General features: G+C 35.6%; 1 protein-coding gene across 3 annotated transcripts in view; it reads left to right on the top strand.

Annotated features, from left to right (window-relative positions):
• The window catches only part of STXBP5L (syntaxin binding protein 5L), a 207,360-nt gene that overhangs the window by 65,206 nt on the left and 123,318 nt on the right, over positions 1–18,836 (top strand). For all 3 annotated transcript variants that reach the window (XM_075166333.1, XM_075166324.1, XM_075166315.1), the window contains exons 3-4: positions 9,185–9,266; positions 11,354–11,454. In XM_075166333.1, coding sequence (XP_075022434.1) covers positions 9,185–9,266; positions 11,354–11,454 — 183 coding nt within the window. The remainder of the gene's footprint in view (positions 1–9,184; positions 9,267–11,353; positions 11,455–18,836) is intronic.

Raw genomic sequence — 18,836 nt, 5'->3', positions numbered from 1 at the left:
TAAGTACATTGTTTCGCAAAAGTGCTGAGTATTAATATAGCTTCACTGAAATTTATAGAAATGTCATTTGTCTGTTTTTCTGGGACAGGAATGAAATTACTGCCTAATTTGACATATTGAACCTCCTTTTAATAAGTTTTTGAATGGAAGTATTTTCTGTGTCATACCAGAGATCTCCTGGAATCATCCAATACTAAACAGATGATAATAGAGCTGATGCAGTTGATGAATTTGAGGAATTGCTCATAAACTGACTAACAAGCTGTGAGCAGTTTCCTCTTAAGTAATAAAATTATTTAATATTTTAGGCAGCACTGCTCTGCCTAAAAAGAATGAGTTGTATGACCTCAGCATCTGTATTATCCTGTAGTTGGATAAACACTGAAATGTATGAATGAAAGTCTTTTAAAGTAAGTGTTTCTTTTTGCATATTGATGTTATAAAGCACATTCCTTGGAACAATGGAAATGTTCAAACAATCAAGCGAATAAACCTGTAAACCACTTACCACTTACAAAGCCTGAGTCAAGATCAGGTACTGTCTTTCTCAATGCATTAGTACCTGTGTAGTAGTGCAATTCTTTCTGACTAAAGTGCCCTGGCATAATATATCTCTCTAAGGATATACATAATTATGCTTAGATCTCTCAATTAAACAGAAGTGTTTTATGATGTTATGCATGGAAATTTTCTGACATATTACTGAATAAGACTGAAAATGTATCATCACTGGGCAGTCCACTTTTACTTCAGTGCCTCAGGGTTATATTTATACAGTATACCTTGCTCCTTATTCTAGTATAATCAGAAAACTTAACAGAATGATGATTTAATTTGATCTATAAAGTTGAATTCTTACAGTAAATATGTGAATCAGAATACAAGCTCTACTAACAATCTCTTATTGGACAATCACCTCACTTTCATAACCGATTAACTCTCTTGATAGCTAGTGGTCTGGAGATTTTCAGGGACTAAATTTCTTAAAATTAATTCTGGGATTTTTTTTTTTGTTTAGCAGGTTGATTTATTAGCCTCTGCATGTAATTGTGAATTTAACTTTGAAAGAAAACAGGTTGATTATAGAAAACATTTATTTTGTGCTTAAAGGACTTCCTTTTGAATGCCTCGCTGTTAAGATGCTCATAATTTTTTGGAGAAGTATGGAATTACCTCACCATTTCAGCAGAAATTTTTTATTCTTTGTTTCAGTTCTATGTTGATAAGCAAAGTAGGTTTGGGGGGATCTTAGCACCTGATAAGAGTAAATCCCAGGACATTCTTATCGCAGGACTGAGCACAAAATGGCCCATGTTAAGTAGTCATATATGTGCTCCTGATTGCTTTTACTTTGACCGAATTGGGAGTAAGACACAGCATGCACAGCAGAGCTCGTCTTAAAACTCCATAATTGCTCATGAAACACAGAACAATAGTTATGTGGGGCTCATTGCTGTGAAGTAACTGGCATGACGAATTAGCCAGAAGTAATCAGGGCAACTGTTAATTGTTCTAACACTACTGAACAATTTGTGTCTTTCCCCTATTTGTGTTAGCCAAAATAGATAGTGAAACATTTTCAGATAAGAACGGAACATTATTTAATCAATCATCTGTTCTCATCTCCTACAGACTACAGAATTGGCCAAAGGACCTTCATCACCTTATTCCTAGTCCAGTGGTTGGGTCTGGAAGTAGCATTTGGGAAAACATGGAATCTTGTTTTAAAGATTTCCAGTAATGGCTAATTGCTGTCTCTGTTTAAAAGAGAAAGTGCAATGTGTATTCTCAAGCTCTGTCATGACATGGATGAAGGATTAATATGTTATTTTAGTTCTATAACTTTTCCATAGCAACTACAGGAGGAATTAATATTTAGGAAAATGTCTTTTTATTTTTAGATACATTTAGTTTTACAGGTCTTTTGACCTTTTTTAAAAAGACTTATTGTGTGATCACTTTTCATTCTACCTTCTGTTGTCACCATTTGTTCTTCATAACTGGCAGCTATGAAGAAAATCAGCACCTTGTGATCATTGTTACAAATTGCTAAAAAATTCAATGACCACTTAAAGAAATTTGTGCTGTAGGAAAATATGAGAAGTCTTAAGTTTTGATCTTATGTAGAGTTTATATAGATAGTCTTCCATTTTTTGCTTGAAGAGCACAAACAAAACTTCCTAAAACCTGTTATCAACAAATTCGGTGGTAGAGTGTACAAGCAGGGATAACATAAATACTAACACAACATTCGCACTTAACTTTTAAATGCAGTGGGTTTTAGTATAAAACCATTGTAGATGGTTGCATTTGTTATCAGTAACTGCACATGTGGTAACCTGCATGTGTTATGTGTAACAGATACACATGGAGCAAATACTGTGTTAAATATTAATATCTGAAGGCTGAGAAAAAAGAAATTAAAAATGGCTGAGTTAAAGCTGCCTGTATGATTTCTTTTGTAAGAGAGAGTATGTTAGACTACCATCTGTGCCCAGTGCATACTGATGGCTAGCAAATGGTATAATTTGCATAGTCCTCTTAAAAGGCAGTAAATTGAATAAAATGCAGTTGCATTACCATTTTTTTAATCTATATCTCTATATGTTGTTGTGCAGGCTCTTGGTTATGTTAAAGTGACTTTCTGGCTTTAGGATGTTCCAAAATACACAGCCCTCTCATTTGTGGCTCAGTTTAGTTTTCCATAACCTCCAGTGTATGTTAGGACCAGAGTATTATTCTCTCCGAGCTTATTCTCTCTGTAGCTTTTTACCAGATGTGTTTGTAAACAGGCTTTACAGATATGCTTCTCCTTCTATTCCCATATTTGTCATGCCTTTGACTAAACTTGTGTCTGCATTTGTAAATGTCTCTGAAACAACAGCTCCTGTTGAATATAATCAATACATTCTTCACTCACTTTTACAGATTTCAGTTTTCACTCGTTGTTGCCTTTCCTGTTTTTATCTGTATGAGTCAGTGAGCTTGCTGAGGTTTATGACTACCTGAAAAAAAAGAAGCAGCCCACTGTAAATGCAGACTCTTAATGTTGTTTGTTACTACTGCAAGAAGTACAACCTCAAAATATAGAGCTTTCAGGGTGGCTGCCTAGCAATGTGGAGCTTTTACAGACTAGTAACTAAATGGCTCCTTTTTTGGAGGTCAATTTAGAGCTAGGTGGTTTCTGTTAATTATTATATATATGTGTGTATATATATATGCATACACAAATGGAAATTGAAAATTATTGATATTCCACAAATGGTATGAAATTATTCACCTACACGTTATTTGCGAAACTAGACTAGTGCTAGAGTCATTATCCTCTGAGTATCTGCTTTTCACAATTTGCTATTTCAGGTTTAGGGTTGATTGAGTTCAATCACATGGTGATTGTGTTTGTATTCTGTTTCTGGAACAGATGATTCCCAAAATGACAAAGATCTTGGAAGGTAGTCTCACAAAGAGATGAAAATATATAGCCCTATGAGTGTTGGTAATGCTTGTGGTATCTGTAGATATTTTGGAAAATAAAATAACTTCTAAATTCATAGGAATCAAAAAATTGTGAATAGTGTTGATGTGAGTTTGCATTTTACTTGAATAAATGGTCATATTTTTTCATAGCATTCATTCAGCTATCCAACTGTAGTTTATATATATAGACTTGCCATTAATTACAAGCTATCTGTAAGTGCCTTAATCTTGAAGAAATCAAAGTTGCCGAAAGCAAATTTTTCAGCCTGTATATATCATAATGAATATTTAACTGTTCCTGAGATTGACTCTTATGTAATTTGCATGCATGAACAGAGAAATCTATGTCAAGAAAAATAAACAAGACAAAGGTCATTGTAGACCAAACGCTCACACTTATTGGTGCCAAAAAAGTTTGTCTGTATTTATAAAATACATCACGTTTAGCATCCCAAGAGAGCAGCCAAGCGCAGCAGTATTTCACCTTTTCATGGTGGAGGGGAAAAAAAGAAGAGCTCTTTATTTAAACAGCTGAATGAACTCAAGACATAATGAAGCTCATTATACAACTGAATCCTTCTATGTTTAAAACAAGAAACACTAAGAGTTATTGCTTAATGAAGCAGTATCCAGTGAATCCACAGCAAATAGAAGACAGTAAAGCTAGGATCAGGTTGCATGTCCTTTTTAAGGAACTTGGTGAGCTCAACTACATGTAGGTAACAGAATGAAACTTGGTAGGGGGGCGCTTTTTTTTTGCAAAGCAATGTAGAAGTCTCAAAAACCATAAACAATATGATTTCCTGATTTGCTAAGGTAATTAAGAGGTGTCACACACACGTATTAAAAAACTATATGGAATTTAAGGAATAATAAAATGCCACATATGTTTTTACACTGTACTAAAGAAACCATTACGAAGATGATGTGTGGCACTATTTTTGATACTTGAAAGAAGTTGAGAACAAATTCTAAAACATGTAGAAAAAAACATAAGGACTGTTCAAGAGCTAACAAAATTGCTGTGTAACGTGAGAATAAAAGAGCTCAGGGGTTTTTGTTTTTATTTATGCAGAAGATGGATGACACAGCTTGATCACAGTTTCAAAGCAGAAAATTTCTGCTAATAGAAAGTTATTTAATTTAGCATAGAAAGGCATAATGAGATCCAAAGGCTTGAAACTGAAGCTGTATGTATTGATTCTACATATAGCATGACATTCTTAATAGAGAGGATAACTAAACACTGCAGCAATATACTTCAGAAATCATGGATTCTCTGCTGTTTGAAATGTTTAAATGAAGACAAAATATCTCATGGAAAGAGAAAAAAACCTCAGTTTGAAGCCCGTTTGAAGCCCATTTGAAGTACAAAACCTAGGACTGCAGCATTTATTTGTACCAGAATGTGCACTCTCCTTAGTAGACAGAAAATTAATGTATGTGAGACTTACAGAAATTCCACGAAGGAACTGTAAAATATGTATTCCAGGAACTGAAAGTAGCTGTGTTCAGAACTGCAAATCTAGGTGATGAAGATGATGTTTTCAAAATTGTTATCTTTTGACAGATACAACTGACTAACCTTCTGGTTGTTTTAGCTGGTTAGTGGTATGGTTGAATCTTTTGACTATTCTATTACTTAATTATTTAGTTAAATAAAGCACGTTGGAGCTTTTAAAACTGATAAATCACTCAACTCAGTGGAATCGGTCTTCTGCAAGAAAAAGCTGTCCTATATTCAAGTTACACACTAAATCAATTTTACAGTTGGTTTATATAATGGAGTAACACCAGCCCACAAGCATCTGCTGTTAGGGTGCTGCATATTCCTACTCAAACATGTACCAGTCAGTGTAGATCAGTTGACAGGACTCCTTCAAGCAGCAGTGCTACTTCTGCAGCACTCCACAATTCCCAAATGTTTTAAAGTAGAGGCTATAAATGGGGGTTGCCCATTTCTATGTGTGTCTTTTAATAAAACGGTGGATGTGAGACCATGGTTTCTGTATAATAATTATAACCCCTTACTTCAGTGTTCATTTCTGTACATAGGTTGTTTTTAGACATGGAAGAAGTTAGTTAAGTAGTCGAAAAAAATTAGAGTTGCTTATTTACATAGCTTGGTGTCATTTTCTTCTGTGGAAGAATTTTGGTTTTAAAAAAGGTGCCATATGTAATTTAACAGTTTTCACTTGACAGGGGATATTTGTTAGCTGCTTGGCATGCCTTGGCAGGAGGTTCTTTATGATACCACGTCTTCAGTTCCTCTGCCTTGCAGGGAGGAACGAATCAGACTGCAGTCCTTGTTATCGCAAAAAGATTTAATCTGAAAACACTTGGATCTGACACTACAAAAGAATCACCCATCTTAATGAAGAAAAACATGTCTTACCTCTGGATGTTCTGGTCCTAAGAAGTTAAATACCTGCTGCAGGTAACAGTGGTCTCAACTCCAGGAGTCGGTTCTAAAGTATCTGCACTTTTGGTTCTCAGCAAACACACAAGACTTTCAAGTCTTTGAATTCCATTAGTACTAACCTCTGAGAAGAATGAGAGACATCAGATGTGTATGTATCATATATTAAAAATGAGTCATGGAATAAGAAAGTTGTGGGATGCTGTGGAAGGTTCAATCATAGATCGTGCTTATGAGAAGCTTTGCCCATTGATACCTCTGCTATGTATGTAATTATTCACTGTCAGCTTTGGTTTCCACTAAAACATATCCAGGTACGCATGTGCTCTGACATCAGGCATTCAAGATACAATAAGTATGGATGTGACATGAGAATATCACATAAATGCTAATTGATCTTTATACAAGTGACCAAAAGGATTTGGAGAGAAAATCTGAATTAGCTTGTAATATTGGGAAATGGAAATTTTCTTCAACTTGTGATGGAATGGCCCAAGACATGACAGTGTAAATTCTTTGTTAAAAATGTATTTTGCTGTCATGGAAGACTGCATATTGGAAGCCGAATTCAAGATCTTAAAACCAGGATTAAATGTTGTTTTCAGAAAGAACATTTCTCTGTTAGAATGTTACTACTGTCACACTTTTGCTGCTTGGTGCGCATAATTCTGATTCTGTTGTTTCACTCTGGATCCCAACAGACATTCAGACTTAGTTTTCATCTTTTTCCCTTTTATGTATAAATTAGGATAATCTGGCATGTTTGTGAAGGCCCCTGGGAGATCCAACATTCTGATAAGAGAGAGAAGATAGTGACTGGCTTTTATCCTTGAAACCCATGTCTACTTTGGGGTATTCAGATGTATCTGTGTTAGTCCTCCCTTCAGAGATGTTCCACTCTCCCTGATAGCAGAGTCATTATTTAATAAAAAAGCAAAAGTAAAGGAATAAATTCAGTCTAAAGCCTGTACTATAGCTACTTCTGCTGTATGTCCTGGTAGAGTACACTGGTATGAAAAGATTTGAGATAAGGTTGTACTCCTCCATGCTTGGCAGCAAAGCGCAGAATTTGCGGAAGATGGACTTAAGTGCCAAGAACATGTGCCAAGTCATCATATCTCTTCAGCTCCTTCTGCTGGAAGGACCTCACCACAGCTCCCAGAATGTTTGAAAACCACCATCAGTCAGTGATAATGCTGCTATTTAAGCATCAGTCCTTCCTTCAGGGCAATTGGCCAGGCTGAAGCAGACAGCACCATTTCTCTCTTATTTTAGTAATTTGTGAAGTATTTCAAGGTGAACCCTTATGCAAATGAATGTGAATTATTGGAGAGTGCTTTGTTTGTTTGGGATACGCCGAATGAAATCTTCTACTTTGTTAGGATGTTTCCTAGAAAACTGACTTAGCATGATACTGATGCTGAAGGGTGACAGCCACTTAATGAGGGCAATACTAGTGTAATTTTCATGAAGGACAATCATTAGCTAGTGCCATGTATTTATAGTGAATATAAAGCTCAAGTTAAAGGGAAAACACTTACCTGTTAAAACTTCCACTCAGTTTGAAATACCCAGTGGGTTGGTTGGTTGGTTTTGGCGCTAGTCTTGCTTCCTCTCACCTTACAACAAGTAGTGAGGAACAATATAAAAAAAGAGTGCCACAGAGCAGTCATTCAAAATGGACCAAAGGATTACCATCTACCCTTAAAATGTATCCTAGACTACCATATATCTTTATTGTCCATTTTAAATAGGTTATCTAAATGATGCACAGTTTTTTAATTATTTTATCGGTTATGATTGTATTCAGGACTACAGTTTGGGAACAAGTGACAAATAGAGTTACTTAGTTTTTTTCTTTACCTTGCTGTCCTATAATGTAGTTATGATGTAGCTTTTCATGTATGTAGATCACTGTCAAAGGAGATACTGTATTGTTTTGTAAAACCCTATCTCCAGCTTACAAATAGGGAAATGAAGGCACAGGGAAGAAAAGGTACTTTTTTTTTCCCTAAGGTTATCCAGTAGACCTGTTGGCAAAGTCAGGAGTAGAGCTCAGGTCTCTCAAGGTCAGTGGTCTCCATTAAACTGCTCGTTTAACAGTTGGAAAAGTAATTATTTAATCCTTTAAAGTTTTAACCCTCAAATTTGCTAATCTATGGACTTTAATTCCCTGAGGCCAATTTTAGAATAGTTTACTGCAAGTCTCTTCACCTGTGAAAGGGGAAGTAAAGATTCTGACATTTGCCTGCCGTATAGGTGGACGGTTGGCGTTTTTGTTCAGGATTTTACAATATGCTAATATGATCACATAACAAGTAGATAGGGCTTTATGTTGTAAAATCTTGCTTCTGATCATAATCTTGATGTTTTGAATACATACGGAGTTGTTTCTCCTGTTTCGTACAACATGGTTGTTAATAATATATTTCATATTCCTCTGTTCTTTTGTTTTGCTTTTTATCTTCGGTAATTTTCTGGAACAGCAGTTTCTTGTTAAAGTCTCTGACTCAGATGGGAAAGGCCATCTAAGTTAGGGAGATCGCAATTCAGCATGCAGAGAAAAAGACCCAAAGAGAATAGATGGAAAGCTACTTTCATGATATATCTGGACAATAAGATATTTCTGCAAAGCAGTGTGTCGATGTTGATTCTGAATGAACTAGCGGGGTTGACAGAAGCAGTGTAACTGTGGTTTTCACTCAGACTGGGGATTGGACTAGGGAATGTAGTTCATGGGTAGACTTGGGTAACTCTGCATGGGACTGCGTTGTACTTGTGTTGATGAGACAGAGAGCAATAGTTACATGTGAGTTTTTTATGTAAGTATGAAATGACTCACTCTAAAAGCATTTTCTCAGATTTAAAAAAGAAAGCCTGCTACAGAACTGTGTTACGACCTTTATCCTAAATTATTAATTTTATAATGTCTTGATAAATACAAAAATCTGATACATTCATGTGTTATGTGAACCAATAAGGTGTAAAAAGAAATTTAAGATGCACCCTGCTGAATTTTTGTGTTAATTCATGTACATTATTTCACAGGCAAAAAAAACAGGCAAGAACAGATCACTCAGAATTGCACATGTTTCAGCATGATGATGTTGGTACTTTAAGTCAGCATTGACTGACTGGAAAGTCAGCATTAATTCTTTTGTTTTACAGAAAGCAAGAAGAATTGAGGTTAATTAAAGGTTAATTAGAGTTTAATTGGTAGTTCTTTTTTTCCCTCTTTACTTCTGGTGATAACAGGAATGTTAGAATCCTTGACTTTGATGGCAACAGATTGGGCAGGCCTGGTGTTGATTGCTACTGCCAACATGAAAGTGGTGCTGCAGTCCTGCAGCTCCAGTTCTTAATCAATGAGGTAAGGACATACTTACTCTAATTCTTCCGTATAGATTTGGTTGAATAAGTCAATTCATGTATTGTAATTGAGTGATACAACTTTTCGCATTGACAAATTGTGCCAACAAGTAAGTGGCGTATATCCAGAGGATGTTCACCATACAGCCTTTTAGAAGACTATTTATGGGACTGCACGGAGGGAAAAATATTACCTTCATATACATCAGTATAAAATACTGAACAAAAGGCAGTCAATATATGAATGTGTGCAGGTAGATGTAAAATCCATTAAATTACTGAATATGCTGCACAGTCCTGTTTCAAATAGAAATTAATAAATGAGCTAAATCTTTCTGTGGAAAGCTATTGATCATTATTGGCTGAAAGCTCAATAGTTGGGGATATGCTACTACGTGAAGCAAGGAAAAGCAGTTGCAGGGGTCATAAATCAAACCAGCATGCTTAGTCTTTGTAAATGGTTTGTGGAAATCAAGTTTAGACAACATGAAGAAACAGTGACAGATTACAGCTTGCTCTGTGCAGAAGATCTCTGGAGATGGTAATAGGCAAGAAGACTTTCTGGAGCATATAAATCTGTTTTTTTTCCTAGAACCTCATAACTTGGCCAAATTATAAGCTAGTCGTAGTTCAGTTCAGTTTTAATTAATTTTCTCCCATGATATATGGAAACACTTTTGACAGTTTCAAGTCCTCTTTCTAAACATGGACATCTTAGAGCTTCTCAACAAAAGAGTTTTAGTTTTGTGGGTTTTTAAACCTGGGAAATACTTATTTTCTTCTACACCTGTTTGGAGAAAGTACCTGAACCACAGAAACTGAGGAGGGAGAAAGTAAACTTTAGAAACAATCAGTCCAGTGGAATTCCTTAGAGGAAGGCAGGGATGAAAACTGGGAGGCCAAGGTTTGAATCAGTGTTCTTTCTTTTCATTAGGTGACCAGCAGAACCACTAATACATAGGATCAATTTGATTTCTCGGGGGGGGATTCTCTCTGACTTTGGTCCAAACTCTTTGGGAGATGAGAATTAAAGCATGGATTACACTGTATTAGAGAAGTCTCACCTTCATAAATTTCATTTGCATATGTCAACATTGAAAAGAACAGTTGCTAGGATTAGGAAGGAAATCCAAGATGCAAAAAGAGAAGTTTATTGGTGAGTCATAGTTGGTATGAACTGATCTTTCAGTTACATCCTTGCCCTTCCTCAAAATAAAGCATTGCCTTCTGTTTGGGCAATATCTAGTTCCTCTCTGCCATAGTAATACACAGGGATAGATCCTCTCTACTAGACCTGATATGAGGTGTAAGTGTAGTAAACCACTGCAGTAGCAGTAGAGAGCTTCCTCTGCAGTCCGTGTTCTCATGTCATCCCTGTTCCATGGTGAGGAGAAAGATAGTAGGAAGGAGGTAGAATAAGTTCACTTCAAGCTGTCCAGGCAGATAGAGGTCTGGACCTTGGAAGATGTCCATTTTTGGGGCACCAGAAGCAGAACCAGTCTTCAGAGTATCTCTGATCTGCGATAAAAATTCTGTCCTTTTGTCTACATCTCTTAGTTCTTCCTAGGTCCTCTCCCCTTGCTACCTGTCCCTACTTTCTTATCTGCATCTTCTTTTCACAGTTCCGGTTTTGAATTTCATGTTGTTGATATGACTACTAAACTGTGCTTGGCACTGTCACTTGTGTGTATGTTTTTGCACTAATCCCTTTTTCCTTTAGTTATATCCTTCACGCTCACCTTTTAAAGTAAATATTGTCTATCCTCCTTTTCATTAATATCTATGCTTACGCAGAAATACGTGAGACTTCATATGTATAACCTTTTGGTACAAAGCTTTAATTTGTACTTTGAATTAATGGAGTTTTAATTTAACTTTGGCTGATCTTATACTTTGTAATTTAAAATATTTATATTTACCAGATCAATTCAAACTGACTATTATTTATGGTAGAATATTTTTTTTCTAGAAGAAAGCATAAACTGTATCATTTTCTACAGGTAGATCATTAACAGTGAGGATCACTTAAGAATAAGACAGAATCTGCGGAAAAGTAATATGTTGTGCTCTATTTTGTGTCTGCTCTAGGGTGCTTTGGTCAGTGCAAGTGCAGATGATGCACTTCATTTGTGGAATCTCCGACAGAAACGACCAGCTATCCTACATTCTCTGAAATTTAACAGAGAAAGGTAAGACTATATGACACAAAAAAATCTCATTAAAAAAAAAACCCCAAACTTACTTTCCAGATTTCTAATAATACATGCCTATTAGTTTGCCTTTCTAAAGGGAGATTAGTTTTGCCTTGAAATTTTCCATAGAACAAAAACTTCACTTTCTGCAGCCTTCTCCTAACTAGAAAAATTTTGTCTGCTTTTTGTCAAAATGTTTTTCATTTTACCTTCTATTTGCACTGGTGTGAACAGTAGTGAGTTTGTTTTTCTTAAGACCAGACACAAGCACTGTGTTCCTTTAGGCTGATCTGTTGTTCAGTACTAGCCAGAGTACCTCAGCTGGCTGTATCAGGGAAATAATTCTTTTCTCTACCTTGAAAAGGTTTTATTTTTGTAAAATACTGGAAGTTTAGCAGCAATAAATTGTGAATTTTGGAAACTATGGTAAATGTCAAATGAATCAGAGACTGTTTTACTAAATTTTACTTTATCAGTACTAAATTGTAGAAATCCCTACTGAAAATAGATTAAATGAGTGGTTGTAATTTTCAAACTCAAACAGAAGCTTAGCACTTTAAACTGTATTTAGTCACCCAAATAAAACCTGCTACAATATTACGGCATTTGAGTGCTACACTTTTATTAATATTAAGAAAAAGTTCCATGTTTCTATTAAGGAATTAGGTCAGTAGTCAGAAGAACAAGGTTCAGTGCATAAAAGCAGCAGCTGGTTTTTTGTGAGTCCTTGAGCGATACAGTTATTCTGTACTTCATCTTTGGGAAAATTATTGTGGAAATAGACTTTTTCTTTGTTGTTTATTATTCAGATACATATCATGTTTGCAGTTAAATGTCACCAAGTTGCAAGTTTTGTTGTGGGAAGTATTACATAATAATTTAGAAAATATACATCCTAATTCCAAAGAGTTTATAATCTATGGCAAATGCATATCAAGTGGTTTGGGACTGCATGAGGGAAGATGAAAAAGAAAAATTATATGTACATTTGCTAGCTGCTTCTGGACAGTAAGTCATCATTTTACATATGTTGAAATATTTTAATCTTGGTATTCTCATCAAGTACTACATTATCCACAATTTGTCAGTGATAAATCTAAATCTTGTCGAAGTTATTCCAGTATATCTTGTCTAGCTCTCCCAGCCAGCAACTGTCCATACAACCTAAGGAATCAATACTTATAAGAATGCAGTGTCTGTTCACCTGTTTGCCTATCATTTCTTTTCAGAGAGACTAGCGTGGTATCTTGGTCAGGATTTTATCAGAATTTTGTGATAAAATAAACTCGCACACATTTGGGCTTTGCTAAGAGCAAAACATTTGTCATCACATTTACTTAAATTTTCTTTTGCTTCTGACAGCCTAAAACATTGGGCAAAATATTTGGAAGCAAGTTGTTTGGAATACTGGAAACCTTTGCATAAAAACAAGTTTTGTGTAATGACATTTTTTAACTGAGGTTTAAAAAGGATCTGAGGATGTAGTTATTTGTAACAAATGCATAGCTAGCTATACTGCCTTTTATCAAAGTGTAGTAAGTTGTGAGTAAAAAAAAATACTATTAGTTCTTTTATGCATATTTTAAGTAACTGGTACAATCATTGCCATTTAAATGATTTGTATTAGCACAGCAAAGGCTATGAGGCAAATATCCTGATAGACTGCTATATAATATTGTCAAAGTAAGTCCACTTTTAAATTAAAAAAGTGTTTTCAATAAGTATGAAGAAATAAATTTTTCAGGCAGTTCTTTTCTTCTCAGGGTTCTCTAGCACTGCCCTAAGTTTTTGGGTTTTTGTATTCAAGCATTTGGCTCCAGAATGAAATCTCTTCATTTTTATATTTTCTTTTAACATACATATCAATTAATTTCAAATCATCTAACTTTCAATTTTCTAAGCTTGATTACACATTTAGTGTGTAAAATTCAACATAAGCCTCTGGGCAAGTAGCAAAAAAGTAAGGCTAAAACCCTCATTAACCCTCTCATTAATTTGGAACATTTCTCTGTATATATGCCTAACAGAGTTAACTCGAAAAGAGAGCGTCCTTTTTTTTTCTGAATATATTTTTTGTGATAGAGCACAGAAGTTATGAATGATGTAATGCTCAGAGAAACAGCAAATAATGGTTCTTAGCTATAAGAAATTTATGGCAAAATGGATGTAAGTGGAATTTGGGAGGCTGATAAAGCAATAAGATCAAAATCTATTTTCTTCAAGAAATTCAAAGGGCTGTCTTCCAAAAATTCATGTCATCTTCACTGTTAGAACAGTTAAAAAAATTTAATTTCATCCTCTCCTCTCCTCTCGCATGGGGAGATTAAGGGAAGGCAAGATTCATACTGAAGAGAGAAAGATTATTTCTTTTGTCTTGTTTTGAGTTTATGACCCAATGAATGAGCTCATTTTGATGTTTCTTAAATGGGGAGGAATGCTTATTGACAGAGAATAGGTTTCAAAATACCGATGCATGTTTTCAGAAAACAGTAAGATATTGAAAAAGGCCATACATAGGGAAGTGTTTCGACAGTCAAAGGCTAGTTCTTACAAGAACACCATTTATAATTTAATTTCATTTTAGATTTAGAAAGCTTTTACAGAGTCAAACACATAATTATTCAGATGCAGTTTACCTATGAAAATGGAGCATGTTGCTGCTTCAAATTTTCCTATTTGCATGTCTCCTTGAGGATTTATAAAAATTGTGATTTTATTCATATAGTATATTTGTCTTCTTGATATGCTGTTTGATTTAGATTTTTTTTTCTGAACAATTGGCAGATTTACTTCATGAAGTGATGCAATATAATGCACTTTTACTTAAAATTCTAATATTTTATCTGCTTGTAATGAGGAAGATCATTGTATTAGTCCAGATTCTTTATTAATTTTACTTCAATTAATTCACTTTCATGTAGAATCAGTTTATGCTGAGTTTTTTAAATATTTGATGGATACCATACAGCTGTTAGATTCTGTTAGATGGGTGAATGCTAATTAAGTCTTTGGCTATTACTCAGTGCACCAGTCTTCATATTGTTGAACTCTTTAATTTGCAATTTGCTTCTGTTTCTTTAAGATTGCAGGATAATGGACTAAAATTTGCTCTTAGCAGTGTTTATGTATATGTTTTTGCAACTACTTGAGTCAAATTTGGCCAAGCGTATATATATATTCCCTCCCACAAAAGTCAAAAACATGTTTGTTCTTTTCTTCAGATGTTGGTAACAACATAGATGTAAAGAGCAAAGAACTCCTAAATACAAACACAAATCTTGTTTGTAAATAGATTTGCAGCACACTGGTTATCTTTCACTTACCATGTAGCATTCAGTATTAAGACAATGAATGGTTTATGAATAATACTTCACTAACAAAATGCACTTTTGTAGCCATTAAGTCGTAGTTTGCAACCTCTCCAGATTTATTTTTTTCTTCTTCTGACCTATTGTTAAACTAATTTGCCTTTTGTGAGGGATTTTGTATGGTATTATCTTGGTGACAAGCTATCTCCTAGAATATTGTAGCACTGCTCAAATAGTTCTGGGATATGCTGATGCAACATTAACTTGTCTCTGATAATTCACTGCTCCTTTACTAAGTGTCTCTTTGGAGCAAGTGTAGGAAGAATTAGACATAATGGCAAACTGGTATTTTTGTTCTACAGTGTAATGCCCAGGACTTTTTAGCAAATTATATGTTTTTGCCTTGTATCAAAATACAATGTTATCATCTTAAATTTCTATTTTCATAATTGGAATGCAATACAATGCATTAAGAACTTTCAAGAAAATATAAATGTAAGCAATGTGTTTCAGTGCTCGGCCCCAAACTAAGAGCTCTAATGATAACACAGTTACTCAAAGACATGCTTGACGGTAGCATGTAGTTGATAATATATGATTTGCTGTTCCATTTACAAATAGGAAGCACAGGTAAAACTTTTTAACCTCTGGAAGCACTCCATAAGAATCTCTTCAGTACTTTTGAAGGGTAACATTATGGTGATGTTCCTTATGTTAGTCCCTCCTTTTCCTTCTTTGATATCATAGGAGATGCCAGATTCATCTTCAGTAGACATTTTAGGCAAAAAAAATAACCTAGCTACTGGAAATAGACACTGTCTTTATCTGCTGCAAAGAACATTAGGATTAAGCTAAACCACTGGAAACTATTATAGGCCTTAATTTTTTTTAATATAGTCAGAGCAGACTTCAGCAAGTATAGCTTCAAATATACAACAGTTTACATAGTTTTCCCATTTAAGATTAGTGCAACTGGGATAGGAAAAGCCAGCAAGGATTACAATGTGAAATCCAGGTCCTTTAGGCCTGCGTGCATTAGTTTCATGTATGAACTCGGTTCATCTCCTGTTATTCTGAAGCAGAGCTAGTTCGGTTGTGTTGACTGACATGGGAGATAGCCTTCCTCTTTTTCTTCTTTTAGCCAGTGCTGACTGACGTGTTACAAGTGAGCCAACAGCACTACAACAGTTTATCCACTGACTTACACTCGGCATACATGAACACAGTGTACAAGTTCTGTTGAGTCTATAAATCCATCTGCACGCACTGTGCACCAATGCCGTAACAGTACCATAAGTGCCCTTCCGCAGGGGTATCACCAGGTGACAAAATCTGTATAACTGGCTTTGGGGCTCTGATCTGTAACACTTTCTTCAGTGTTAAGGGTATGCTGGCACAGAGGAAGAGGAGCCTTTTAAGTGGGTGACCTTTAGAGTAATGATCTCAGTTAGCTGTAACTTATTGTTAATTAGAAACTTGACTCTTACATCTGAGATTTGGCAGTATTTGAACAAGGTGATTGAGAGTGTTACTGCAATGCTTGGAAGCAAAGAGAAAAAAACAGATATTTTTGGATCTGGTGACTTTTCTTTTGTGTGTTGGTCTATATTCTTTCCTGAGAGCAGCTGTATCTTTGTCTATCTGTCTTGCTGTATCTTTGCAGGATTTTGTGTCCTGTGTTGTTAAGAATTTACCTCATCAAAATGACAGCAAGGGGCTATTGAATGAATACTGGTGACTGGTTGTGCAGTCTCAGCAGTATCTGTATCTGTTTACTTGTGTGTTAGGGACTTGTGAGTTACTAAACTTAGATTTTCTGTCTCATTGGCTGTTCAGGGAACTGAATTCCTGTGATGGCTTGCCTGCTCATAAACGAGCCTCCTGGCTAATATTGTATAACTGCAAACTCTGTATTGTTTACATACTTTCAAATTAGTCAGAGGTCTGTCATCAAGCACGAACATAGTTAATAGGCTCAGTACAGTTGCACAGCCATGCTATACCACAAAACAGATTCTGATTTAGCTGTTCAAAAGAACCACAGAATTCAAATACAAAGCAGTATTTCACCATACAATCCTGTCTACCTTTTACAATGAGAGACAGTTTGTGGAAAGGATTTAAACTTTCTCAGGTTGATGATGGAAAAAACTGAGGAAAGCAAAAGAAACCATGCTGTTGATTGGCATTCATTTCCACATCTTGAAGTTTTTACAAAACCTCCTTGTGCAGATTCTTTTTTTGTCATCTTATGAAGCATGTATTGCCAAGTGTGAAGACAGCACACACCTCAAACTTGTAAGATAAATAATAAATGTGTGTGGCATGGTCTTGCATCAGTGTTTGTCACTTTTGAAAGAACGATGCTTAGGGATTTCAATAACCAATTAATGTTGTTTGCATGCAATTATTGAGCTTGGAAAGATTCCTGAAGTTCATGAAGAACACCTCCGGTCTGTAGGGCTGTGCCTTAGTACTGCAGGGCAGGAAAGTGAACTTTGTCAAATATCACTTCAAAAAGACAAAAGACTGGATACAAAGTTTCTCCAGTGAGACTGACTCAAATCACATTCATGTAGTTACCACACATCTCTGCCTTCTCTGTTGGAAAAAAAAAAAAATTACAACATTACATTCTTTTTTCAGGTCTTAAATCATGTTGTGGAAAACTTCATAGTACACTTAACCTGTAGGATCAATAAGAGCCATAAGCTCGTCCTGAAAAGCTGGTATGCAACCTAGTTGAAATGATGAATGTCTCGGTCACGAAAAGACGTCTAGCACTAGCATTTTTTCTTCAACATGCATTAGCTAAACAATCAACAAAGAGCAAAAATACATAACATAGATTAGCTTGTTGATACCAAGAATCAGCAGTTTTGATTTGATAGATTTATGATATTATGCAATTCCACTAAAGTAGACTGAAAATTCACATGATCTCTAAGATTTTCTTTTTAATAGATCTTAAATATGTGTGCCTTCTAGTGATTGGAGCTGAAGGGAGTCTAGTTCCCTGCAGCTGCAGACCAGACAACTCATATACCTCCTTTTATATAATGAACAAGCTGACTATGTTTTGCATCAAGAGATGCTGGTCCCTTATGATCCCAGTAAGAAAAGCACTCAGACTCTGTAAGGTGTCATTCAAAATGCTATTTATTAGAGCTAGCACTATAAAGAATGAGAAAATAGTACAGATAATCTTACCTCCCTGTAGATGCTGGGAACCCTGAGTTGTGCATCACCAAACAGGCCTCCAATCAGCAGGCCCCATCCATAGATAGGGCTATACCATTTTGGTCATTCAAGTTATTATAGGATTTTCTTAAAAGAAAACAACTGCATTCGTTATTTCTATTATCAAACAGAAAGGACGCTCACACTAAAACTTCTTGCTGCACTGTTAGATAAAGGCAAGGATAAACACAGATGGTGCAATCACCAAGTGGAAGCTGCCTGCAGGCACCCCTGTTATAAGGATCTGGGTGTGTTTATCCTGCGGCCAAGGGGTCTGTGCAGCACAACGCAGCCTGAAGGCCACGCTGTACATGCAGCCCAGCGCAGCACAGGCTTGCACCTACTCAGGTTTACTGCTGTGTGGATCATTAACTCGTCCACATGCAATGGTCTCCCAGTCAGGAGCTTAAGTCCACTACTCCTCCTATTAGGGAAAATTGCTCCATGCTAATTTCATCCTTCTGATGGCAAGAAGCCTTCTGGCTTCAAGACTAATTTTATTTTTATGGTCCTTTTATTCCCATTTATTATGATATTCTGGTATCCACATTGTCATGCATTTTAAATATTTTGTCTCTCTTTGCAGTTAAACAGCTCATTCACATTCATACCCATTCACAACCTGCTTTTTTCTTTTTTTCTTCACTACAAAAATCAAGATTCTGTGTTTTCCTTTATAAATTTGTATCTTCATTCCCTTTTCTTTGGCCTTTCTTCTCATACCAGTTCTCGCTGAGCTGATGATTAGACAAGGAAACATATTCTAAATAGGGTCCCATCTGTGCTGTGGACATTGACATTACCATTTTCTTTTGTAATCTCTGCAGGAAT

Source organism: Calonectris borealis, chromosome 1, assembly GCF_964195595.1.
Source record: "Calonectris borealis chromosome 1, bCalBor7.hap1.2, whole genome shotgun sequence".
Lineage (NCBI taxonomy): Eukaryota > Metazoa > Chordata > Aves > Procellariiformes > Procellariidae > Calonectris > Calonectris borealis.
Note: the sequence above shows the minus strand (reverse complement) of the source record. Positions and strands in the feature narration are given on the sequence as shown.